We start from the raw sequence: 25,976 nt of genomic DNA, 5'->3' as shown, positions 1-25,976 counted from the left end.
TGTTCTTTCTGAACACAGTTCCTCCTTCCCTAGGAGAAAATATTACCTTATACAATTTCTCCCCTGCATTTCTTTATATTTTTATCATCTATGTATTCTTCCTAAACAATATAGCTCAGTCTCTTTTCAACTATATAAATGGAACCATTTTGTACATATTCTTTTAAGTCTTCTTTCAGTCTCCATTATGTTTGTAAGATTTGTCCATGTTGTTATTTGTCACGGAGATTCATGCACTGTCATTACTGTGTAGTATTGTACTGAACAAATATGTCTCAACTTATCCATTATACTGTCGATGCTAGTTTGGACAGTTTCCACCTTGGAATTCTTATAAACATGCCTTACAGAAACATTTCTATGAATATTCGTGTACAAATAAACTGGTTTGTATGTACACAAGTTTCTCTAGGCTATAAACCAGGATTAGAATTGCTGGATCATAGGGTGTATGCACTTTCAACTATATTGATAATGCCAAGTTATTTTCCAAAGTCATTGTACCCATTCATACTCCTACTAGTAGCATCTGAGAGTTCCACATTGCTCAAATTTTTAACCTTGCACCCATCCCAGCCATGGTGAATACTCACATGTCCCTCATCAGACGAGCATCCTCAGCTCGGACAAGCAAACTTCGGATCAGATTAGAATTATCAGCCATGTCAGCACTGAGCTTCTGATGCACTGAATGATATTCATCCACCTGGAGATCACAAACACTCAGGAATTAAAAAGGTCTCACAAACGTCTTAAAAACTAGACAGATTGAGAAGACATTATTTACATGTAGTGAGGCCCTTTTCTTTCCCTTGTTCACTTATAATAACTTAGCTACCTCCCATTATTTCATCTCCTCCTCAACAATTAGTCTATGCTGTCTCCAATACTCAAGATGACACTCCATATGGATCCTTCCCATGTCTTAGTATCAGGAGCCTTTACAACACACATATTAACATTTTAGGGATTTGCAGTGGGAACACTGTTAATACTTTGGAGCCAATCACAACCCTGCTTATTTTGTTTTATTTTGAATTTGGGGTTTTGGAAGGTACTAAACTGAAAACAAAATAGACACAACAGATAAGACATAGGGCTAACAAAGGAAATTGTTTATATGACATATTTTTTTAAAAGTATCCCCCTTGGCCGGTTTGCTCACTGGCTGAGCGTGGTGCTGACAACACCAAGCCAAGGGTTGAGATCCCCTTACCGGTCATCTTTTTAAAAAAAAATAAAAATAAAAAAAATAAAAGTATCCCCCTATTCAGATCCCTACACCAGCCAGCTGCCAGAAAAAAACAAAAACAAAAAACAAAAAAACAAAAGTATCCCCCTACCAAACAAAGAAAGCAAGTTGGTCAAGAACTAATAGTGAATTCTCCAATACTAGTTCAATTTTTATTTCAACTTGCAAAAATTCTTTAAAACATTACTATCATATAATACAAGTACATTTGTAGTATCATTAATCTCCTAAGAGAAACTGCAAAAATTACTAGACTACCATGTTCTCACAAAGGCATCCGCTAGGTGCCCTCACCTTAATCAGCACCTTTCGTAATTCCTCAAAATAAACAGGAAAATCTGCTTCTACCTGAAGGTCTTCAATAGCAAAAAATGATGCCATTGACTGGATGATATCACCAGCCAAGTCAATATCATCAGTATTTACAGTGATCTATACAGAGAAAAAACAGACAAGTTTAGCATCCTCAAATGTTAGACAAACTTAGCTAAAACAGTACCTGAATTTCCCCAAATTCAACACAATTATTGGACATGTATTTATATGTACTGATGAATAAGATAAGGTTTAGTCCTCAAGGAAATTACAAACTTCATTCATTATTTCCAGCTGCTGGCTAAAAGGTCAATCCTGCAGCCTTATAAATTAAATGACAAAATCATTCAAACAATGAAAAACATTTTTGCTCCCCTCTGTATTCCCAATTCTGCACAAATTAGGCAAGGAAGGGGTGAAGGGAAGGAGGGAGGGAGGCAGAAAACCTCTGTTCTAGATTACACCCCTGTGTCTAAGATGATAACAATAAGGAGTGAGTGGTGTTATGACCATGGGCCTGGCGTCATTTACCTCACTTGCACTGAATGGTAAACACCACATAAGAAATATAAGCCCCATGACATTAAACATACCTCTCCACTAACTTTTATTTTTATATACAGCTGGCCTCCATTCCGTAAGGATGTGAAACACACTTGAAATGGAGCATTCTGAATGTTAGTGTCTTCTGGTAACAGAAAGTTCTGGTTGAGCCATATAACAACCTTAAAAATGAACAGAATGAAATGAACTTCCATTTTTAAAGCATGGCCATTCTTGAGGGAAGAGTTCTCCCTAGTTTTACAGCTTGGTTTAAAAAAAAAAAAAAAAAAAAAAAGAATTATACTTCACCCCTCACCAAGAAAACACTAATCACAATCCCTTTTCCCACCTCACACACGTTCTTAAGTGACATTCATAATCATGTCTGGTCCTAAAGTGGGCATGATTTTACAACATTTTCTACTTATACATAATCTTATATATAATGTATAAATGATTGAGGTATCAAGCTAATTCTGTTACACAATAGCTCTTCTGGGGGTGTATCCTGGACAATGTGGACTATTTAAAATTATTCCATTCTATTCTTTAAAAAATGTTAAATGATGTATACATATGCACACACCACAGACAGAGATACACCCACACAAGCAGTAAAGAAAAAGTTTTAATGTTAATAATACTTCACAGTGGTTTGCAACACAGGTTCCACATAAGAACCACCTGTGAGGCCTTTTGGAAGGGCCCACCTACAGTTTCTGGTTCCATAGGCTGGGCAAGAACTTGAGAATGCACATGATTAAAAAACCTCAGGAGAATTCTGAAGTCCAGCCAAGGTTGCAGTCCACTGATAGTAGTCCTTTAAACTTTATGAGATGTTGTCACACCAATCATGTAATTTTCAGGGCTCCTCAATGACATGGACAAGACTATCCTCAACTATGGATAAGAAAATTGAGGCTTGGTCTGGTGAAGGGAATTCCCCAAGATCACAAAGAATATAATTAGTTAAGGTAGCACTTGAACCCCAAAATGTTCCCAGCTCCAAGTTGCACCCTCCTTCCATCTTGATGCAGCTTTCTCTTGAAATGCTAAGGTCAAGACAACTACACTAAGACCATACTAAAAGAGAGAGAGAAATTAAAACTGCTAAGAATTCACCTGTAACCAAGGATTGCTCAGATAAATAATGTGTCTATTTTTTCAAAGTGAGAGAAGATATTTTTATTACAGGTTTTAATTACAGCTTATAGCCAACTACAAGAAACATAATTCTTTCATACTATATTTATGGCTATCAACGTAACACATACATGTAATTTCTCCCTTTCTATGAGATAACACCTAAAGGATTCTAAAGTGCAAAAGTATTGAAAGAAAAAAAGCAAGATACTCACCCTCTGTGCTCGTTCTGCAATGATAAAGTTAACATAACTGACTGGCTCACTGGCAGAGTCTGGGCTGGTTAGCGCATACATGGAGAATCGAGGGAGCTGTCTTGTCAATTCAAACACATGAAACTGGGTGCTATGGCCAACCAATGGAACACAAGAGAATTATTTTGTGTAGAATGCTATTTTAAAGTGCAAGGCCACCAAAATAAAATCACTACTGGGTCATCAATTAATATTTAAGGGTTTCACTGAAGTAAAAACCCCCAAAACACTTTAGGCAATAAGTACTGCAGTAATGTATTAGGAAACTGCAAACATTATTAGTAATGTCTTAGGTTTAGGATTTAGAGACAATGTGAGTCTACATATACACATGCATGCATTACTAAGGGTTTAAAATACCATTAAAGGAATGTAAAAAGGCACTTTTTCTTTGGCGGCCGGCCTAAAAAGGTTTTCATCTTCAACAAATGTAGTGTTTTTTCTTCGATAGCTGAGGTTCTACATATATATGACATATATTCTGCCTAATATAAAGGCACACTTTTTTTTTTTTTTTTTAAAGATGACTGGTAAGGGAATCTTAACCCTTGACTTGGTGTTGTTAGCACCACACTCTCCCAAGTGAGCCACGAGCCAGCCCTTAAAGGTGCATTCTAACCCCTATAGTCTTATTGGCCAAACCTACAAATTGACAAACATCAATTAAACATATTTTTAAAACTTTTGTGACTGTGAGATCATCTGAATAAAAACAGAATATAACATAAACTTACATACCCTTTTCTAAAATTTCGTTCTTTTTAACAGATTTCAAATTATGGAAATAAAAGGCCATGGGAAACCGTGACTGGGTGTATAGAATCAATAAATGGCTCCTCAGGCCCCACACAATCTGTGGCATAATGGAAAATCTATAGATCCTGCCCTCTTCTAAGTGTTGACTCAAAATGAATTATGGCTTGCAAAGGGTCACCTGCTTCTGTAACCCACGAACGTTTTCAAGTACAGTTCCACAGGGACATCTTTGGGAGGTGTTATTGGGATGCGGATGGAGCTGGAGAGGTTATGAATGCTGGGGTGTACCACATGGCTTTCACCTATAAAAATTCCCTCTGCAAAAATCGATACTGCTCGGATGATGGTATCTGCAAGGAAGAAGGAAAACAGTTCAAGAACTATTCCAAGATGGCAAAGGTGCCTACAAACACCAGGTGTAAATAATTTCTTACCATTAGAAGTGGAAATGCACAATTCTGCATGAGCAGCTTGAGTCTCATTCCCCAGATTGACTGAGAGGGCAGTGTGGAGCTTGGTATTTGCTGGGATTATGCCCCGATGCCCATCAGCTTCATTCAGTGGACCACTCAATTCGGCCTGCAAAATACCCCTCTCACTTACAACTTAATCACCAAAACAGTGATCTAATGTCAACTGTAAACAATACGGCTACTCATCTTCAAAAGACAGACTCTGCATCATTTTATGATATTAATCTGATGGTTTAGAATTCAGAGAAATCACCTCATTAGTGCTCCCTTGCTCTATCTGGCCCTGTGGGAAAATACCCTTGCCCCTTTCTATGGTTATGGTCCACTGTTACCCCATCATGACTTTTACATTTCTTTTGCATTCTTCTTTTAATATAGTAATGCATGAAAGGACAAATTAAAGTCCCACTCCCCAGAGCACCCTCCAGCCAGTTTTGTGTACATACACACACATTTTTTTGTAATTGTCAATTTTTATATTACTTGGTTTTGAAAAAGATAAATAATAAGCATGCATATTGTTCTCACTTTTTTCCACTTAATAATATCACAAACATCCTTCCATATCAGTCTAAGTATATGTACTTTATTCTTCTGAGTTGCTCAATATTCCCCAGCATATACTCCCTACCACTACTGAACACTTAAATTGCTTCCAGCTGTTCATTGCTACAAATAGTGCTGCAGTAAAATGTCTTCCTTTGAACATTCATGCAAATATTTCTAGTTTAGCTGCCTGAAAATGGAATTTCAAAATCAAAGGATACATGCCTTCTCAATGCTGACCCTAGCAAAAAGGCTGAAGCAACCTGTGCTTCCGCTGAGCTGGTGGGGAGAATGGAGCCCACATCCTAGCCGATGCTGACACTCTCATTCTTCTTCCACATTTGCCAATCCACCTCCCGGTCAGTCTCAATGTTTCAGATTCCATCTCCCTTTCACCTTAGAACCTACCTTGGCATTTTCCTCATAGTTACGGAGTTCCAGCAGCAAATTCTGTTTTTTCTGACTCAGCTCTCGGATCAGGTCCTGCTCTACACTGGTGTCCATGAGGTTCCCCCTCATCTCAGCCGTGCCTGGCAGGTAGCCCCGGACTGAACAGAAGGAAAAAATCCTCACTAGACTAAGGAATATCCCAAGCATAGTCAGGTCAACTTTTAGGTCATCAATTATCTGTCCTTAAAACCAAAAAACCTAAGTTCTTGTCTCCCCAACTTAGGTGAATTTATTAGAACTAGAGGATCTTAGTACAAATACTTTAATAGTAGAATTTTCTAGGATTTTGACCCAATCAAATTGAAAACTTGACTTTTCAAAACGTTTTCTCATTCCAATTTACTTTCTCCATCCACTGAACAGCAGATTAACTGTATGTGGCCATCCATCCGGTAATCTCCCTCTACCACACCAGCAATTGCAGAAGAAAAGTTGTCTTTAAAGATGACCTCCCCAGTTCGGTCGCTTCGAGCATCCACCTAAAAATAAAACAAGAACTTAAAAAGTCACTTATGCTACAGTTTTTTCAAAACCCACAAAACTTAAAAAAAAAAATTGGCTTTAAAGGTCATTTAAAGCAGGTATCAATCAAGACGGCAGAATAGACGATCCGCAGCACCACTCTCTCCCAATTTACAACTATAAAAATGTAACATCAGCCAAGCCAGGGCCGCTGAAGCTCAGGGGAAAAGGAGGAGAGACCTACAGAGTTCATAAAGGAGGGAGAAACTATGATGAGAGAAAAAAAAAAGCTGCTCTGAGCATTTCGGGCCATGGCTGCTTTAGGGCTCGAGCTGATGAGCACATGGAGCAGGAGCCGGCAGAAGCTGCAGCTGTGCCCTTCGCATGGAGTTACTTGGAGGCAGCAGGAGAGAAGAAGGTGTTGGCGGCCTCCAGGACAGCAAGACCACTAATAGGGTTCCCGTGGACCCACGCAGGAATGAGGAGCTAGAACAACTGAAAAAAGGGAGCCACTCAGAGGCCAGTGAGTCATTGCAAGGGACCGGCGCACGGCCCATCCCATGGGAAGTGTTTGCAGCACAGGCGGTGAGGGAGACGTGCCCACCAGGAGAACACTGGGACACAGCAAGGACAGCTGATCTGCCCCCCAATCAGCACAAGACCACTCAGAGGAGAATGGTCAGGAATGCAGAATTGCATGGGGTGCAGTTTGATGAAAAAACTCAGGCCCAGATCAGAGTTTCTACACAACCCAGATCCACCGGGTCTCTGGAGAGCCGGAAGTAAATGTAAGGTCAACCGTTAAACCCTGAGCTGCACAAAAAGCCTTCCCTAGGGAAACAGCAGCAAAGTAGCAATTTAAACAACCACAGAGCTCAAGTACTGGTTCCCACAGGAAGTTCCCCCGTGTTAGAAGCAAAGGACAAAAAATTAGTTCCGGCCCAGGGACACCACTAGCACTTTGGGGCCTGCCTGGGAACTGGAGGCTTGGATCTGGGGACCGGACCCCACTCCCACTTCAAGGAAAACTGCACCAGTGCCTCGGGGCCAGCCTGGGGACCTGAAGCATGGAGAAGGGGACTGGACCCCCCTCCCACAACCAGGCACACCATGCCAGCACCTTGGGGCCTGCCCAGGGACCTGAGGCAAGGAGAAGGGGACCTGACCTCTCTCCCACAACAAGGCACACTGAGCCAGCACCTTGCGGCTCACCCAGGGACCCGGGGTATGGAGTTGGGGACCAGACCAAGCTCCCACAACCAGGCACAACATGCCAGCACCTTTGGGCCAGCCTGGGGACCCGAGGCAAGGAGAAGGGGAATGGACTTCTCTCCCACAACCAGGTACACTGAGCCAATGCCATGGAGCCCACCCACGGACCTGAGGTACGGAGTCAGGGACTGGACCACCCTCCCACAACCAGGCACAACATGCCAGCACCTCGGAGCCCACCCGGGGACCCAGGGCATGGATAAGGGGACCAGACCTCTCTCCCACAACCAGGCACACCAAGCCAGCACCTTGGGTCCCACCCAGTGCCCCGAGGCATGGAGCCAGAAACCAGACCCTCCTCCCACAACAAGGCACACTACACCAGTACCTTGGAGTCCACCCAGGGACCCAAGGCAAGGAGAAAGGGACTGGACCCTCCTCCCACACCAGGCACAAAACGCCAGCACCTTGGGGCCCACCTGGGTACCTGAGGCATGGAGAAGGGGACCAGACCCTCCTCCCACAACCAGGCGCACTGCGCCAGTACTTCAGGGCCCTCCCAGGGACCCAGGCCTTGGAGAAGGGGACCAAGAGGATGTCTCTTTCCACAAAACCCATTTCAGAGTGACAGAAGAAGCATCTGCTCTATGATAATATTGGGGGACCTGATCACATCTCTCAGCGTTGTACATATCATCTAGGCAACAAGTTAACAGAGTAACCATTATTCTTTCAGACGGACAGAAGAAATTTAGGGCAATTAGAGGGGGGAGGAGGAGGGAATAGGGGAAGGGGAGAGGTTGGACAAGGGGCATAAAGAATAATTACGATTTGTAAGTGTATATATGCTAGTAATATTGATTTAATCAACATATCTCAATGTTCAACACCCAAAATATGTATAATCGATTTTGATTCAATTAAAATAAAAAAGGTCATTTAAAGCAGTTTTCAAGAGTACCCATGAAGCCCTGAAACTTCTCAGAAGATATCTATGACTACTGGGGTTAAGAGAAACTAGAAGGGGCTTCAACCAGCTGTGCTTTCTTCTTTTTAAATAAAAGCTATTTTACATATTGGCCTTCACACAATATTTCATTTGAAGAACTGGGTCTGCTGAAAGGGAGTACATATAGTCCAGATAGCACAGTGCAAAAGGGCATGGGCTCCATGGCTAAACTGCTCAAGTTTGGATTCCAGCTCTGCAATGTACTATCTATGGGATCTTGGGAAAGTTTCCTAACCATTCTGCCTTAGTCTTCTCATCCGGAGATCAATAACCAGACCAGGAAGAAAATAACATTACCTCTACCTCACAGGGTTATAATGAGGCCTAAAGGAGTTAACACAAGTATATTACTCGGCACAGGGCCTGGCACAGAGAAGTACACAATAAATGTTAGCTCTGTATAAAAATTATGTTTTGATTGGATCAAGATAATGTGGTATATACACACAATGGAATACTACTCAGCCAGAAAAATGAATGAAATTCTACCATTTGCAGCCATATGGATGAACTTAAAGAAAATCATGTTAAGTGAAATAAGCCAGGCACAGAAAGAGAAATGCCACATGTTCTCACTCATATGTAGAAGCTAAAAAAGTTGATCTCATAGAAGTAGAGAGTAAAATAGGGGTTACTAGAGACTGGTGAAGGGAAGAGGAAGTGGGGGGAATGGGGAGAGGGTGGTCAATGGATACAAAATTGTTGAGAGGCAGGAAGAATAAGATCTACTGTTCTACAGCAGTATAGGAAGACAAGAGCCAACAACAAATTACTGTGCAAGTTCAAGTAGCTAGTCAAGAGGATGCTGAATGTTCCCAATACAAAGAGGTGACAAATGTTTGAGGTGCTGAATATGCTAACCACCCTGATATGACGATTGCACACAGTATAAATGTACCTAAATATCACACTGTACTCCATAAATATATACAATTATCATGGGTCAATTAAGAAAAATAAACTAAAAAGAAAAAAAAACTTAAGGGACAGAAGTAGATTAGAGGTAACCAGAAATGGAGACGGGGGAGGGAGAAAATAATGAGAAGTTACTCCTTAATGGGCACAGAGTTTATGTTCAGGATGACAAAAAGTTTTGGAAATTGATAAAGGTAGTGGTTACACAGCACTGTGAATGTAATTAATTTCGCACAATTGTATATTTAAAACGCTTAAAATAAAAATTCTGTTATATATGTTTTGCCACAATAAAAAAATATATCTTTATTATATATAAATGTATAAAACATATTTATATCTAAAGTTTGGAAAATGCAGAGTTGGCCCAATCATCCACCATACAACCTTTTACAACAATCCTCTTCCACATAAAAACCATTCAGGTACCTTAGAGCTCTCCTATCCTCTTTGAGTTTCCTTTTCCCAAGAGATAGGACTAATAAATAACTGACTGATCAGAAACAAATGCATCTCAGAAACAATAATGAATGACAATCATTTAAAATGATGATTTTGTCCTAGGCAATGACACTGGTATTATCAACAAAAGGCTAGCTATAAAAAATCCGGTACAGCAATCATTTCAATGATCAATGCCACTTACTATTTTTGTCTTTTCCTAAACATCCTTCTGAGCTAAACTTTGCAATAAAAAAGTAATTTAGGTTATAGCCTACCCCTTGTCTGGAGTATATCATAGTCAAGTATCAATGCTACTTGTAACAACATCATGTAAGCCTGAAAATTACGAATGCTAAAGCCTATGAAGTAATGAAAGGCCTGTGTATATACCAAAGCTCTTAGCAAATTAACCTAACCCTCTAACTCAGATTGAACTGAGCTTGCTTCTTTCTAGTCAAAACCTAACTACCTAACAGCTTCTGGCACTGCATTCCCATATTTAGAAAACAAGAAAGTTCATTTGCTAAGAAGGACTACAAATTATTTCTGTGGATATTCTGCTCTTTTGCTTAATCCAAATGGAAGTTTTGCCCTAAAAGGAGAGGATGGCCCTCCAACTCAACAAATGACATACAAAAGACAAAGTTAATTGGTTAGCAGCATTTATTTAGTATTTTTGCACCTACATTCAGCAGTTGGGTCTGTGTATTTTTCTATTCTATGATATTTCTGTTAAGAGTAGATAATCAGTTTTTCCACTTATGTAATGAACTGTATAATTTTCTTATCTTTGTTTACGCTCTGCAACAGATTATATGATAGAAATCCCTGAAAATTTTGAAAGCATTTAACTATAAAAACATCTAGGTCTAGAGTCATATTTGCAGGTAACTTCTGATAATTTCTCAGGTCTAGTAGTTTTGTAATTCTTGAATCAGTCATAATAATTTATATTCCCCCAGAATATGGTCCACTGCCATGGTCTGAATGTTTCTGTCACCCCCAAAATTCATATGTTGAAATCCTAACCTTCAAGGTGATGGAACTAGGAAGTGAAGCCTTAGGGAGGTGATTAGGTCATGAAGGCTCTGCTAATCTAGGATTAGTGACCGTATAAAAGAGGCCCAAGAGATATCCTTTTCCCCTTCCACCATGTGAAGTTACAGTGGCAAGAGGCCCATCTATGAGGAATGGGCCCTCAGACACTCAGTCTGCCAGTGCCTTGATCTTGGACTTCTCAGCCTCCAGAACTGTGAGAAATATATTTCTGTTGTTTATAAGCTACCCAGTCTATGGTATTTTGTTATCACTTCCCAAACTGACTAAGACATCCTTTTTTACAGACTTTTGAACTTCTTAATAAGCAACTACACAGTCTTCACTTATAATTTTTAATACCCATACCAAACACAATACAAAGTGGAGAAGCAGTAATCAACGTAACAGCTGTTATCTGTTCACTTAACACGAAAGGAAGGCTACAAGAAACTGGCCAAAAGTAAAGAAAAATCAAAAAAAGACAGGAATTAGTGGCTCCCCTTGAGGCAATCCAACACTGACAGAAAGCTAGGGCAAATAGTATCCATGGAGATCTGGCAGCTACTTAGGCAGTTTCTAACAAGACAATCCTGACTTGCCAAAAGACTGTAGAAAATTCTGATTTGAAGTTAAAAGAGGAAAGAAAGCAAAAGGATTTTATTTTGAAGTTACAGCTGGGAAAACAATATGCTAACATGATTCTTCCCATTAATTCTAAGTTTTCAGTAAGTTTTGAAGATTTATTAGAAAAGAGCTATTCAAATAGTACATTATTAGGTTATTAAAATTCCTTTTTTTATTGGCCTATTCCTAGAATCAACCTGATTGATGGATTCTCAGACCTTCAAGGAAGAGATTTAGAAAAAATCTCCCTGAAGATTTCCCCCAAATAGGGCTTACTCACTCACTCTGTACCATTACAACTATAACAGCAGGAAGAACTAATGTTGAAAGATTATGAAGTTAAATTTGAAAACATGGCTAACAAACTCATTTATATTCCCAGATTACTATCTTAAGTCACATAGCCAATACACCTCAGAAAATTATAACTTTGAATTATACTTGAACTTTGCCATTTAAACTTACCTTCCCATTGGACCAACCAGTTATCAGTTCACGCACACCATCAGAATTAAGGTCAAAAGCATGAATGCTCATGGCATGATTTTTAGACTGAAAAAGAATTCCAGTAATTAGTACAGCAGTCTCTCAATAAGTATAAGGTTCCTGAATATCAGAGGTCGAATCATACTAACTTTAATTCTCCAGTATCGAGCTGTTTTGTCATAAACTCCAACCGTGCCATTGGAAAGAGCATAGCCAAACCGACTGCCATACATGGGGCAAAGAGAGGTGATTATCTGCAAAAATAATATATAAAAATACAACATTTTTCATTAAGACTCAATTTAATGTGATGTATTCTTTATAAAATCGCATGCCTTGCTACAACTGAGTGAAAATTGGATTTAAATGCACTTCCATTAGTGGGGAATATATTCCTCTTCTCTATGTCAGCTATTTCAGAGTTGCATAATCAAATTTAAATAAACTCACAAAGTTTGATGTTTTATACAAGCTTATGTGGCAAGTTTTGGTAAATTATTTAAAAAGCAATAATATCAAGGGATTAAGGAGGAAATAATAAGTACACAAGATCTAGAATACATATAATAGATGTTATACACACTAACCCAAAGGGTTTTAATGATTATTCCAATTTTCTTAACTTATAATGTCCTACAGTCTAAATTTTAAAAGGATTTATAACAATCCACAATTGAATATTTAACTTTTATGTGTATATTTTTCTGATATAACTTATTGTTTACTAGAGGTAAAAGAAAGAAGACAGAATCCTTTGAAAAGTAAAAACCCAAGCTCGTGGGTCTTCATAGTATGTAACAATATACAAAATGCATATACTATGCAGAAATATTTATAAGTCTGTTTGAGGATTTAACATCCTTAAAAAAATAAAATTTTAGATATTGAACAAAATTGTCCTTTAAAGTTAAAACCAAAGCTTAATGATATCTATGGTCCTGCAGATCTATTTTCTAATTTTGACCCTAAAACAAGAGATATTAAGAAATAAACTGTATAAAGCAGAGAATAGTTATATAATTTCCTGTACACCTACAGCTTTTCTACAAAACCACCCACTTCACTTAACTCTGAATACAAAGTGCTGTGTAGGACCCTGAATTATCTAGCTCAAGGCATTCTTCTGGCAATACTTAGTACTGTTCAACTGCCAAATGAATCATGATTTTGCTGATCTAGGAAAAGATATGAGCTAGGAGCAAAACCAAACCAAGAGGACAGGAAAATGGCTCTGCAAATGAACAATTTTATACAGTCTGTATTTTCATAAATTTAGCCCCAGATTACCCAGGTCCTTTAGTGCTTCCTTAGTTCATTCATTTTTCTCGTTTGTGGACTAGAGGACCAACAAGTACCCTCAAATCCCTAGCTCTACTTCACATTCTCCTCTCCTTTTCTAGGATTTAGGAAAAAAGTGTTTCAAAGAATGCACTCCCTTTACATCCAGTATTAACAATAAACAGAAATCCAAAAAAAAAACTTGAATGATTCCCACTTAAATGGGGAAAGATTTACTGCAAATTGGAACAGAAGGGATATGATAACGTAGGACACAGCACTGATGAGCCAGTGATTCTCAAGTTGTTTTTTGCGGGGGTGGAGTGGGAAAATTAATGAAAGCAGGGGGCCAGCCTGTGGCTCACTTGGGAGAGTGTGGTGCTGATAACACCAAGGCCATGGGTTCAGATCCCTATATAGGGAGGGCCGATTAGCTCACTTGGGAGAGCGTGAAGCTGACAACACCAAGTCAAGGATTAAGATCCCCTTACCAGTCATCTTTGAAAAAAAAAGAAAAAAAAGAATCTAATGAAAGCAAAGGACCCTCTCTCCAGAGAACACACAAAAGCACATACACATAAAATAGAACCCTCTACATTGACATACATCTTCAGACTGCTGCTTCTGGCACTAATTCTCCCCATTAATTCTTCTCTGTCCACAACTGTCATTTCACATTATAACGGTGAATATGTAAAAAGTATAGTAGGGCTAAGTAAAAACCTATGACTCTCGCTATAGGATAAAACTAAGTTAAAATCACTGATAACACTTTGTATATCAATATGCAGGTTTTGCTTTTTAATCTCCTTTTGTAGTTAGGGAAACAGAAATTAGACCTTCCTAGACAGATTTTATAAGTGGCAAGAAGTAAGTTATTTAAGGACAAGTGGTCAAGGTCAGTTTTGAGGCCAGTACACCCAAGCTTTCCTAATACACACTCCCAAATACCACCCGATTAAATTTTGCAGAATCCTACCATTCTAATCCCAAAGACTCTATTCTACTGGTTTCTTTCTATCCATTTACAATGTTCACAAACCACTGCTCCTTTATCCACTTCTTCACAATATCCTAATTCTTTTTTCTGTTTCAGTCTTGCCCAATCCTGGAAAACTAGCAGGAAATAAATATCCTAGGAATGTCAAAACTACAAAGAATACACATAATCTTTAAACACCGCTTTTAAAAAAATGAAGTTTGAACTCTGAGAGACATCTCAGGTTCAATTACATGAGTGACTCTAATCACAAAGAAATTAGTCAAGTTCTCTAATGCCTAATTTTTAAGTTTACATACAGAAATGTGCCTAAGTACTTAACATGCATGAAGAGAAAAAAATTATACAAATCTCATTTATGAACTTCGTTCAATCTCATTTAATACACATGATGAAGAGGAACAGAAGGAGACACAAAAGTTCAAATCCTGACCATGCCACTTAATAGCTGTAACCTTGCTAACTTAAAAAAAACACTTAACATCATTTTCCTCATCTATAGAAATAATAATAATACCTTCCTAAGAGGGTTGTTGCAAGGATTCAATAAGTTACTTCATGGAAAGCAATTAGAACAGTACCTGGCATATAATAGGTTCACAACAAAATGGTTGCTATTTATTATTATTATTTACTTGTATTAACTCATTAAAAGAAATGCCTTTATTTACTCAACTATACTCAATAGTTTTTCACTATTTCATCAGTCTTTTCAAAATATATCTTAATATAAGATTTTTAAATGCTTCTTTCTCCGTAACATATGGGTCTGATTTAACCCCCCAGTTTTCATCCTCAAATCATCTGGGTTCTGAGAAGAAGTACCAGCACTCTCGTTTGATGTTACATTCGACTCTGCAGATTTATCTTGCCCAAGGTTACCACAATTCTGAGGTGGCCTTTTTTTACCTCTGTTTCTGTCATTTCTGCCACAATCTCATCTTCTTTAAAAACTCGGATGTCAAAATCCTCTGATCCAACAAGAAGCTGAAAGGGGAAAGACCATACACATGTAGTTTAGTAAGTGAACACAGCAAAATTTCCATAAATAAAACAAAAAATTGCATAGTACTTTGTATGCTGATACTGCCACCAGGAGTTCCAATCCCCCAATAATCCGATGCTCACGAAGGTTCCCTCTAATGGGAGGGTCAACAGAATAAGTCAGTGACGAAAAAGTGGCTACTACAGATTTTATCCTGCCATGTGAGCTGCACATCCTGCCAGAACATGTTCTTTCACTGAGCACTTGGAAATGCTGCCTGGTTCAGCAACTTTCCCTGCCTGCAGAGGCCCAGTCTTAAACACCAGAGCTCAGCAACCATGGATGAGAGAGGTGTAAGTTAGTGTCCAACACAGCACTTCACACCTACTGAATGCTCAAGAAGCTAATGTCTAGAGTAACCATTAAAATAACTTCAAGGCATTTGATCATTACACATTGTATACATGTATTAAAATATAACGCTGTACCCCATAAATACACACAATCAATAAGTTTCAACTAAAAAATGATTTTTTTTTAAATAAAAAGAATAATTTCAAGGCTAATAAGAGCTAGTCTCTAAAACTTTTCAGTTCCTGAAAAAGCTGGCCAAAATTGAAAACTTATTAAAATGGTTTCAAAGCCTCAGGAGCAATTTATTAAGATTATGAATATGACTGAGGTCCCATCAACTGTTCTGCACTCTCTCCCCTCTCCTCTGTCTCTGAAACATTATGGCCTTGATCTTTGTATTAGAAAACACAAGTGATTTATTATTCAAAGGAGAGGAAAAAGACAAATGAGACCAGTTAGCTCATTATTTAGGCAACAAAGCACAAAAATCAGCATGAGAAGCTAACAGTGGTCTCCACACTAATGTCACCGTCATGGGAAAATTTATTCAGTTAAACCCAGAAGAGAGGTATCTCCTCCCCCACCTACCTCTTTCTTCCCATCACCGTCAAAGTCACACAAGGCCAAGGAATGAACATTGTCTCCAGTAACCTGAAAATAAAACCAAAAATCATTAATACGCCATCTTTTTTTCTCTTAATCCAAATTTATTAGCTACATGAAGGAGAGGACTATACAAACCACCAGTGGATGTTATTCACATTACCCATATCCTTTTTTAATGTATAGAATTATAAATATTGTTCTATTTTGTTTTTTATTCAGTACAGTCAGTGGTTAAAAAAAAGGAAAACTCGGGCCAGCCCATGGCTCACTTGGGAGAGGGTGGTGCTGATAACACCAAGGCCACAGGTTCAGATCCCTATATAGGGATGGCCGGTTAGCTCAATTGGGAGAGCATGGTGCTGACAACACCAAGTCAAGGGTTAAGATACCCTGACTGGTCATTTTTTAATAGATAAATAAATAAAAAGGAAAACTAAAGGACATTAGCAATAGAAATACTTAAGAATACCAAAAAGAATGTTTTGTTCTTCATACCGTCCAAAAGAGATCATTTCCTTCATGATCGAAACCCTGCAGAGCACAGTTTCCACCAATAATTGCAAGAGGAGAGGAAATGTCTCCCAATGTCCCCAGCACAATTGCATTTGCCCCATCTGCTACCTAAGAAGAAAAAAATAATTTTATATAATCCACATAATAAACAAATACAGACACAATCTAGGATACAATGACGTGCAGGCACACTGGAGGTAGTGTATATCCATATTCTTGTTTGGATACTCAAATTCCTCTGTTATCATTTGTAAGGAGCCACATGGTCTCCTGTGAGGGCAGCCAGGGCTGTCCACTGAGGCCTGTAACTGTGGCTTCTGCAAGGATGAGCATGGATCCAGGGTAAACTCAAAACCTCAGCTCTCATACTAAGCTGTTATGATAATCCAGGGTTCTCTAGGACTGCCAGGTAAATTCTCCAGAAAATCAAGACTTGTGCCTTTAAACCCCCAAGTTTGTAATTTATTTTAATCATTTTGGATAGAAATCTTTTTAATACTTATTACCCAATTCTCTTACTAAAAAGTACAAAGAATAAAGCAAACATCCATAATCTCACCATCCAGAATTAATATCTCCTCAGACTTCTTGAATAAATTACATAAGCATAATTTAATTTGTTTTTAGAATATTTAAGGACATCTTTGTAAACACTAACTGTTCACTGTACAGAATAATTATAATCCTTACATAAATAATCTTTAAGTAGGAAAGCTATAAAGAAAAGATTGGCTGTTAAGGAAAGAAAAGACTTCAGAAGAAATCAAAACTGTTAAATGGCCAATCGATCAAACAATAAAGTTAAAAGGTAAACTTCATCAACTGGAATAAATAACTGCAATATAGAAGACAAAGAGTTAATATTTTTGGTTAATAAAAGGCAAATAAATACAAAAACAGTAAACACCCCAAGGGGAAAAAAATGAACAGGAAATTCACTAGAGAAGAAATACGAATAGCCAACAAACATGAAAAACGTTCATTTTCACAATATATTTTTCACTTTACAGATTAGGAATGAAAAAAAATAATATCCACTGTTGGTTAAGGTGAGGTAAAAAAGGCACTTTCATATTCTAGAGAGCCATTTAGCAATATCTATCAAAAATCTCATTTAAAAAAGGTTTTTTACTCAGCAATTGTAAAGCTCAGTCCTTGTGTTGTTAATTTCATGTGTCAAATTGGCTACAGCACCCAGATATTTGGTCAAAGACTATTGTAGATGTGTCTATGAGAGTATTTTTTAAATGAGATTAAGATTTAAATCAGTAGACGTTGAGTAAAGCAGAATATTCTCCACAATGTGGGTGAGCCTCATCCAATCAGTTGAACGTCTGAATAGAAAAAACACTGACCTCCCCTAAGGAAGGAAGGATACTGTCAACAGACTGCCTTTATACTTCAGCTTTAATATCAACTCTTTCCTGGGTCTCCAGCCTGTTGCCCATCCCGCAGATTTTTGACTTGCTAGGCTCTACAATCAGGTAAGCCAATTCCTTAAAATAACCCTCCTCCTCTTATATATATATACACATCCTATTGGTTCTGTTTCTCTGGAGAACCCTGACTAATACAGTCCTAAACTCAATTTCAGTCCTGAACAAAAACATAAGAGGAGTTTCTTTGTGATCATGAAGTAGGCAAAGATTTCTTGGAAGAACAGAAAATAACCATTAAAGAAAAAAATTGATCAGCTGGACTTCATCAAAATTGAAAACATTTGCTTATCAAAAGACATGTACCTATGGAGATGAGCCACAGACTGGGAGAAAATATTTGTTATATATAAATCTGACAAAGAACGTATATCCAATACAGTTGGCCCTCCATATCCATGAGTTCCACATCTGTGAGTTCAAACAACCGTGGATGAAAAATATTCAGAAAAAAACCTGCATCTGTACTGATCATGTACAGACTTTTTTCCCTTGTCATTACTCCCTAAATAATACAGTATAACTACTATTTACATTGTATTAGATATTATAAGTACCTAATACAATACAAATATTTTCTCCCAGAGATGATTTATGTATATGGGAGGATGTGCATAAGAGTATGCGCATATGCAAATACTATGCCATTTTATATCAGGAACTTGAGCATGTGTGTATTTTATTATCCTTGGAGGTCGTAGAACCAATCCTGCATGGATACCAAGGGACAATTGTTTATCCAAAGAATGTCTACAAATCAATAATAAAGAGAAAAACTACCAATAAAAAAATAGACAAAAGACTTAGACACCTCACAAAAGACAACATATAAATGGGCAATAAGCACAAGAAAAGGTGCTCTATATCACTGGTCATCAGGGAAATGTGAAATGAAACCAAATAAGATACCATTTTACATGTACTAAAATGGCTAAAATTAAAAAGACTGGCAACATCAAATGTTGACAAATAATGTAGAGCAACTGGAACTCTCTCACACTGCTGATGGGAGTATAAAATGGTACAACCACTCTGGAAAACATTTTGTCAGATTCTTACAAAGTTAATCATACATCTACTATACAGCCCAACAATTCCACTCCTAGGTACTTACTCAAAATAAATTAAAACATATGCCCACAAAAAAAAATTGTACAAAAATGTTTATAGTAATTTTACTCATAATAGCCAAAAAATGAAACAACCCAAACATCCATCTCACTTGTCTATCACCAAGAAAATGAATAAACAAATTGTGGTATATTCATATAATGGAATATACTATATTTTTATTACTCATTTTGTTACTAAGAACTACTGACTTTTTTGTTTTGCTTTATTTTTGAAGGTTGATAAATATGGGGTTCCAAACCCTTGTCCTGGTCTTATAACAAGAACTAATGTTATGTGCCATAACATGGACGACTCTCATAGACATTATCTGAACGAAAAAAAACAGACATCAAAGAGTGTATTCTGTATTATTTCATTTGGAGTTCAAAAACAGTAAAAGCTAATCTAAGCTGATAGAAATCAGAACAGTGATTGTCTACGACAAATAGGAATTGCCTGGAATGGGACGCAACAATATTTTCTGAGGTGATAAAAATGTTCTATATTTTTATGGAGGGTATTGGTTACAGGAATCAAAACTCATTGAATCTTAACACTTAAGTTTGTGCATTTTACTGTATGTATACTTTACCTCAATTAAAAAATATAAAAAAGAAAAGCATTTGCATTTCTAGGAACTGAATCTTAAGAAATAATCAAGAGACGTGGGCAAGTATATATGCTTATCACATTACCAACTGTAATACAGAAACAATGAAAATAACATAAATGTTCAACAATATGGAACTGGTTAAACAAATTATGATACATTAACACAATAAAATAGTATGGAGTCAAGAAGAATGATACACGGATATACAGTAACTTCATATAAAGATGTTCCCAATATATTATTGAATGAAAAGGCCACATATAATAGCCAGGTAATGGAATGTCCATTAACTGATGAATGGATAAATAAAATGTGGTATAAACATAAAATTGAATATCATTCAGCCATGAAAAGGAATGAAGTACTGACACATGCTACAACATGGATCAATCTTGAAAATATTATGCCAAAAAAAAGAAGACAGTCACAAAGGACCACATATTATATGAATCCATATTTATGAAATGTGTAAAATATGCAAATCTATTGTGACAGAAAGTAGACAACTGGTTGGCTAAGGTTAGAAGGTTAAGGGAAAATGGGGAGTAACTACTAATGGGTATGAGGTTTCTTTTTGGGGTAATGATAATGCTTAAAATTGATCATGGAGATGGTTGTACAACTCTCTGAATAAACTAAAAACCACTAAATTGTATACTTTAAGTAGGTGAATTGTATGGTATGTAAATTATATCTTAATAAAGCTGTTACAGGAAAATGAAGTAAAAGGCTGCATGTACATAGTATGATCCCATTTTGTAAAAATTTTTACTCATATATACTTAGTAAAAAAATCTGGGTAAATAAATTCAAGAGTTAAGTGTTATTTCTACAAGAAATTATGGGTACTTTTTTTTCTTTTTGTTTCCCTGTCTTTTCTATAAAAATATGAATTACATGTGTATTAAAGTTGCAGTACCCAGAAGATGGCAGGCTACGGTAAGGGCTTTTAAAAACTATTGTACTAAACTTCAATGCAAGACCACCAGACCTGTTTGCTGGCTCCCTATCTCTTGGCTGAATTCTCAATAGGAGATCGTGACAGATGGTGGCACCACAGATATACCTCATAGAGACAAGCTGTAGTGTCACCAAGTGATTACCAACCATTACTAAATAAATAAATTCCAAGTACATAAAGCAGATGTAAATGACAAAATTTGCTTGTTGTTTAACCACACTATAACAGCCACATATTAAACACACCAAAATAAATGCCTGATCTCTTCCAAACATTAAAAAAACCAATGGATATTAATGAGTAAAGGGAATTTTATGGCTATAAAGGATTATACTTGCCTCTCTGTAGAACAAATCTGAATTATTGTAGACATCATAAGCCAAAAGGTTAGTCTGTGTGCCCACTAAAAGAGCATCATAGCCAAGCTCAGGGTTCAATATTCCTGCAGTCAGGCAGCTGACTGCCTGGTTAATGTTGAGAAGAGAAACATCAGACTCCAGGGGGCTCTGGATCACCCTGGATGCACTGAAATGCTGGCTCCGTGTATGAGGATTATGAATAAAAACCTAAAACAGAAATAGTTAATTACATTCCCTTAAAATACCAATAACATAAAATTAACATCACACATTTTTTTAAAAGAACCACATTATCAACAGGTATCAACATTAATAAGATCTCCTACAATACTTAAAACATTCATATACAGTTCTGTGCATAGCCGACTTTTAGTCATTACAAGATATAGAAATCCAGTGGTTCTTTGTCTTCTAAAGAAAGGTAATGAACAAGACCTAGTTGTTGCTTACGAGAGCACCTTACATGCTACCCACCAGCAGAATGTCAAAGCACCCTTACAAACCAGCCTTTTCCTGATCAACCTATTGGAAGCTACAACCAGTTTCAATGTGATTGCTATACCCCAAGATCACAGAAAACAGAATAAACACTTCCTTTAGTATCTTTTATCTAAGCACCTAATAAATTCAATTCCTAACCTTTAAAACAGTCTGGTAGTTAGTAAATCTGTTTTACAAACTTAAACTGAGTCATATAAATCAAGTTTCTTGAAGGCCTTCGTAGTTTATACAACACAAAGAATTAAGTAATTAGCCCAAATATAATAAATTCAGCAATTTCAACTATCATAAATACAATCATCTGTGTGTCTGCATAAATCATTCAACTTCCTTGGGCTTCATCTGTAAAAAGGAGATTTGGACTAGAAAGTACAATCTCAAGAAGGGTAATATCACTCCTAAGATGTGTAACTGGTTTGAGGTGGGGGAATCTTAAATATTAGAATGGCTTGTGGCCCTCCTCAGGACCATAGTACAAAAAGAGATCTATAGTATATCTGTGGTATTAAAATTTCATTGGGGAAATCTTCATCATCTAAAAAAAGCTCCACGGACAATATGAAAAAAAGGTGGGGTATGGGAAACATTAGACTAGAGATCCCTTAAACCCCTTTTAGTTCTAAAATTAGCTAATTTTAAATGAGTAGTTCATTTCTTTGGTATAAATCCAAACAGGATTAATTTTATTACCTACACAAGATAGCCTATTGAACAAACAATAATTTTCAAGAGAACAGAAACATACAGAAAATGTGTGCAACTACTGAATATTGCCTTCATGTTCTCATTTGTGTGACACTTTATAACATATTTTTATGAGCATTAATTGCATTTGATCTTCACTCCAACCCGATTTACAGATGAGGCCAGAAGGGTTAAGGCCCTTTCCCAAGGTCTCGAGACTGGCAAGTAACAGGACTAAGACACAAAGCCTGGTGTGCTCCCTATCCTATGTTCTAGTCACCACATCACACTTCCTTTTAACAGTTCTGAACAAAAGAATTCTTATAGAGTTTTCTAGTAATTAGATATGTTGAGAAAGAAAAGTAAGGGAAATAACTTATGCGCTCCATATTCACTGTTACTGGAATAGAAAGAGTTTGCTATTTTTGCTAAGAGGAATAAGAGTCCCAGGAGTGAGACTTCTCAGTTCCCCACCTGCTGTTCTCTGCACATGGAAATCAAGTCCCCAGGAAGACCCACCTGTCCCTTAAGGCAAAGAAAAGGCCAAGCTCAGTCACATGACAAATGGAACACTCCCAGTGCCTATTTTTTAGACTCCTTCCAAAGGACTAACTGAAGTTCACACATTTGTTCAAGCTGAAAGGGTGCTGCTGACAATACAAATTCAACTGATCCCCTTAGCTCCATGGTGAGAGAAAAAATGTCCCCAGAGGAAAGCACTAATTTTCATCCTGCAAGAAACCCCTTTTTAAAATATGCTTGCTTAGGCCCAGAGTCAGCTCCATATTCAAAACAGGGTCCCAGATGTAATGACAAAGTCCTGTTTCTAGAAACTCAGGCCCTAGCTGTCAAAGAGGGCTTTAACCTTAACTGGAATATTTAATTGTTTTTAAAGAAGAATATATTCATGTGTTACTTGGATCATGAAATATTACCACTTTTTTTTTCAATACTCAAGATAAAATATCAGAACTTTTCAGATTTGTTTAAAGTCCTGAACTCAAATTATCCAATTACATAGGACACAAGACCTTCTTTTTTTTTTTCTTTTTTGGCCAGCTTCAGAAACAGCCCTAGAATCAAGTATTCCTTACTCCCACACTAGGTCACACTCTAACATAAGGACTTCCACAGAAACCTCCACCTGATCTCCCTACATCCTGCTGCAGTACATCCTCTAAATACTGGCCAGAGATATCCTTTATCTAAAACATAAAGCAAATCCATCGCCTGCTTTATCAAAACCCTGTGTCTTCCCAACATACTCAGTATAAAATCCAAGGTCTTTACTATTACAGCATACAGGGCCAAATGATCTGGCCCGTGGCTACCTCACGGCTTCCCTCATTCCATTCCAACCCCAGCAGCCTCCTGCATTCCTGGAATATTCCAACCATATCTCCACTTCAAGGGCTTTGCACTTGCTGATCCCCTCTGCCTACAAAGCACTTATCCCACATTTCTGCAGAGTTTCCTCATTTCTTTCAAACCTCTGATCAAATGTTATGAGGCCTGTCTAATCACCCTGTCTAAAATAGCAAGCTCCCATCATCCCCATCTTTTTTTTTTTCTCCTGTGGAGATATTTCTATATATTCTGTCAACTCTCTGGCTCCCCCTTTCAAATGTAAGCTCTAAGGGGGTAAAATTTGTCTGTCACATTCACCATTGCACTTGCAGAGCATGTAGTAAGCCCTCAAACTATTAAGTCATTACATAAACGTCAGCTTATTAAATCCACACTGGGTCAAAGAACATGTACTCTAATCTCATTTCCACTATTTTCTAGTTGAGTGGCCTCAGGCACTGCTTTAAACCTCTCTGAACTGCTATTTCTAATCATTAAAATGGAAGTTACAAAAAGAAAGTAATCACAGCTAGCAATTAGTGAGTGACCGCTTCCTATATGCCAAAGGCTTCACATGTATTAACTTATTTAATCCTCACAACCCTATGCATTCGGTAATAATATTAAGTACCTTACCCAAGGTTATGAAATTACTGGAGCCAGGATCCACACCTGTGCTATGCTGCTGCTCTTGGCCTTGCAGCAAAGGTGCTGAGATAATTAATGTAATGAGGCTTTGTACGTGTTAGCAGTTATGACCCTTGGTATCACTGCATTCAATGTATTTTGGGCATACTTTTATCAACACACAGCGCCTTGATTTGCCTGTCTGTTGTCCTTCAGGACTATAAGCTTTCTGAAGTGAGGGATTCCAACTTCATCCCTGAATCCCCAACATCTAGCATAAAAGAGGCATTCAGCAGAAGTCTGGTCAATGTTAAATGACCATGCCTTTTTTCTCTCTGTGACTCTCACACTTTGCACAGTACCTGGCACAGAGTTCGTACCTAATAAATCCTTAGTGAACAAACTATGGGGAAAGACCTGAATGTACATGGACAAAATGCAAAAGTGCAATTTGAGTTATTTAATTTAGGGATCTCAGTATTTTTTTTTCTTTTTTTCCTGTAAAGAAGTAGTGTGAGAGAGTGGAAATAGCTCCAAGTGACAGGCAGAGGCCCTGAACTTGAATCTGAGATCTGCTATTACTGCTAAGCCTGGCTAAGCCCCTTCTCTTCTGGGGACTTCTCCCTAAGCTCCCTATCTGTCCAGGGACTCCCAACACTGTCCGAATCCAAGTGTCTGACAAGAAAACATCAACTGTTCAGAAAAGCCGTTCCAGAAAGACCCCCTTATTCTTGGCACAATGGACAGCTACCGGGTGACCACCGACCGGTTGCCGGGAAACCCGGGCGGGGGGCGGGGTCGAAGCGGGATCACCGGGCACGGCCCGCGGAGTCGTGGGGTCCCGAGGCGCCCTGGCTCCGTGCGGGTGGGAGCGGTTACCTTGCCCGCTTGCGTGGCGGCGGCCAGGCACGGGTGAGTCCCGTCGTAGCGCCCTATGGCCACCATGCGGGGGCTGATTTTGTGGCGCAGTTTCAGGGTGAACACTGGCAGCAGCATGATGGCGGCAGCTCAGGGGAAAGAGGCTGGCAGCCCGAGGCCGGCAGCGGAGCCGGCCTCACCCGCCCCGGTAAGGGGCACGGAGACAAGATCCTCCCGGCCCCGGTGGCCACAGGCCCGGCGCGAAGAAGAGCCTGACCAACCTCGCTCTTCTGCCGCCCCTATTCCTGCGACTGCGCGGACCCGCCCAGCTCCTTCTGCGGCTGCGCAGTCGAGACTCCGTGCAAGGCTGCGGCTGAAGTTGCTCCTCTCAGTGATGCAGGGCGCTTAACTGTCTTGTGCTAAATCCAGTTCCACCAGCGTGTCTGCAGTGGTCGTGCCGAGTCTGAACCACTGCACTCCCGGGCTTCCCTTTCTAGCACCACAGCCAAGCTGCACCCCTGCAGACTCCAGTCACCGCTATCCCATTACAAAGGGTCATTACTTCAAGAAATAGATCTTGAGTGTCTACTGTCCCTTGCTTTAGCCGTTGTTATGTCGAGGCAAAACCACAGCAATTACCTGCACTAAACATACCAATCATTTTTACAAAAGAAAAAATACATGCTTTAGACTCACGTTTAAATAGTCCTGTGCCCCTTGTAAGACTCCCGTATATTTTTAAATGCAAACATGCATAACTGAAAAGTCGTGACCATTCTTTTTTTTTTTTTTTTTTTGAGGGCCTACTGTATGTCAGGC

The 25,976-nt window shown here is 38.5% G+C and overlaps 1 protein-coding gene across 1 annotated transcript in view; it reads right to left on the bottom strand.

Moving 5' to 3' along the window:
* Window positions 1–25,457, bottom strand: part of BBS2 (Bardet-Biedl syndrome 2) — a 33,408-nt gene extending 7,951 nt beyond the window's left edge. Inside the window, exons 1-15 of the mRNA XM_063110548.1 lie at window positions 25,179–25,457; window positions 21,120–21,347; window positions 16,641–16,766; window positions 16,128–16,190; window positions 15,110–15,187; window positions 12,072–12,176; window positions 11,902–11,988; window positions 6,076–6,211; window positions 5,691–5,830; window positions 4,698–4,842; window positions 4,442–4,613; window positions 3,469–3,598; window positions 2,161–2,292; window positions 1,547–1,684; window positions 594–706 (exon numbers count right to left, since the gene is read on the bottom strand). Of these exons, the coding sequence (XP_062966618.1) occupies window positions 594–706; window positions 1,547–1,684; window positions 2,161–2,292; window positions 3,469–3,598; window positions 4,442–4,613; window positions 4,698–4,842; window positions 5,691–5,830; window positions 6,076–6,211; window positions 11,902–11,988; window positions 12,072–12,176; window positions 15,110–15,187; window positions 16,128–16,190; window positions 16,641–16,766; window positions 21,120–21,347; window positions 25,179–25,295 (1,910 nt within the window). The 5' untranslated portion in view covers window positions 25,296–25,457. The remainder of the gene's footprint in view (window positions 1–593; window positions 707–1,546; window positions 1,685–2,160; window positions 2,293–3,468; window positions 3,599–4,441; window positions 4,614–4,697; window positions 4,843–5,690; window positions 5,831–6,075; window positions 6,212–11,901; window positions 11,989–12,071; window positions 12,177–15,109; window positions 15,188–16,127; window positions 16,191–16,640; window positions 16,767–21,119; window positions 21,348–25,178) is intronic.
* Between the last annotated feature and the right edge of the window lie 519 nt (window positions 25,458–25,976).

The sequence above is a fragment of the Cynocephalus volans genome, chromosome 10, assembly GCF_027409185.1.
Source record: "Cynocephalus volans isolate mCynVol1 chromosome 10, mCynVol1.pri, whole genome shotgun sequence".
Lineage (NCBI taxonomy): Eukaryota > Metazoa > Chordata > Mammalia > Dermoptera > Cynocephalidae > Cynocephalus > Cynocephalus volans.
This window is presented reverse-complemented; position numbering and strand designations above follow the sequence as displayed.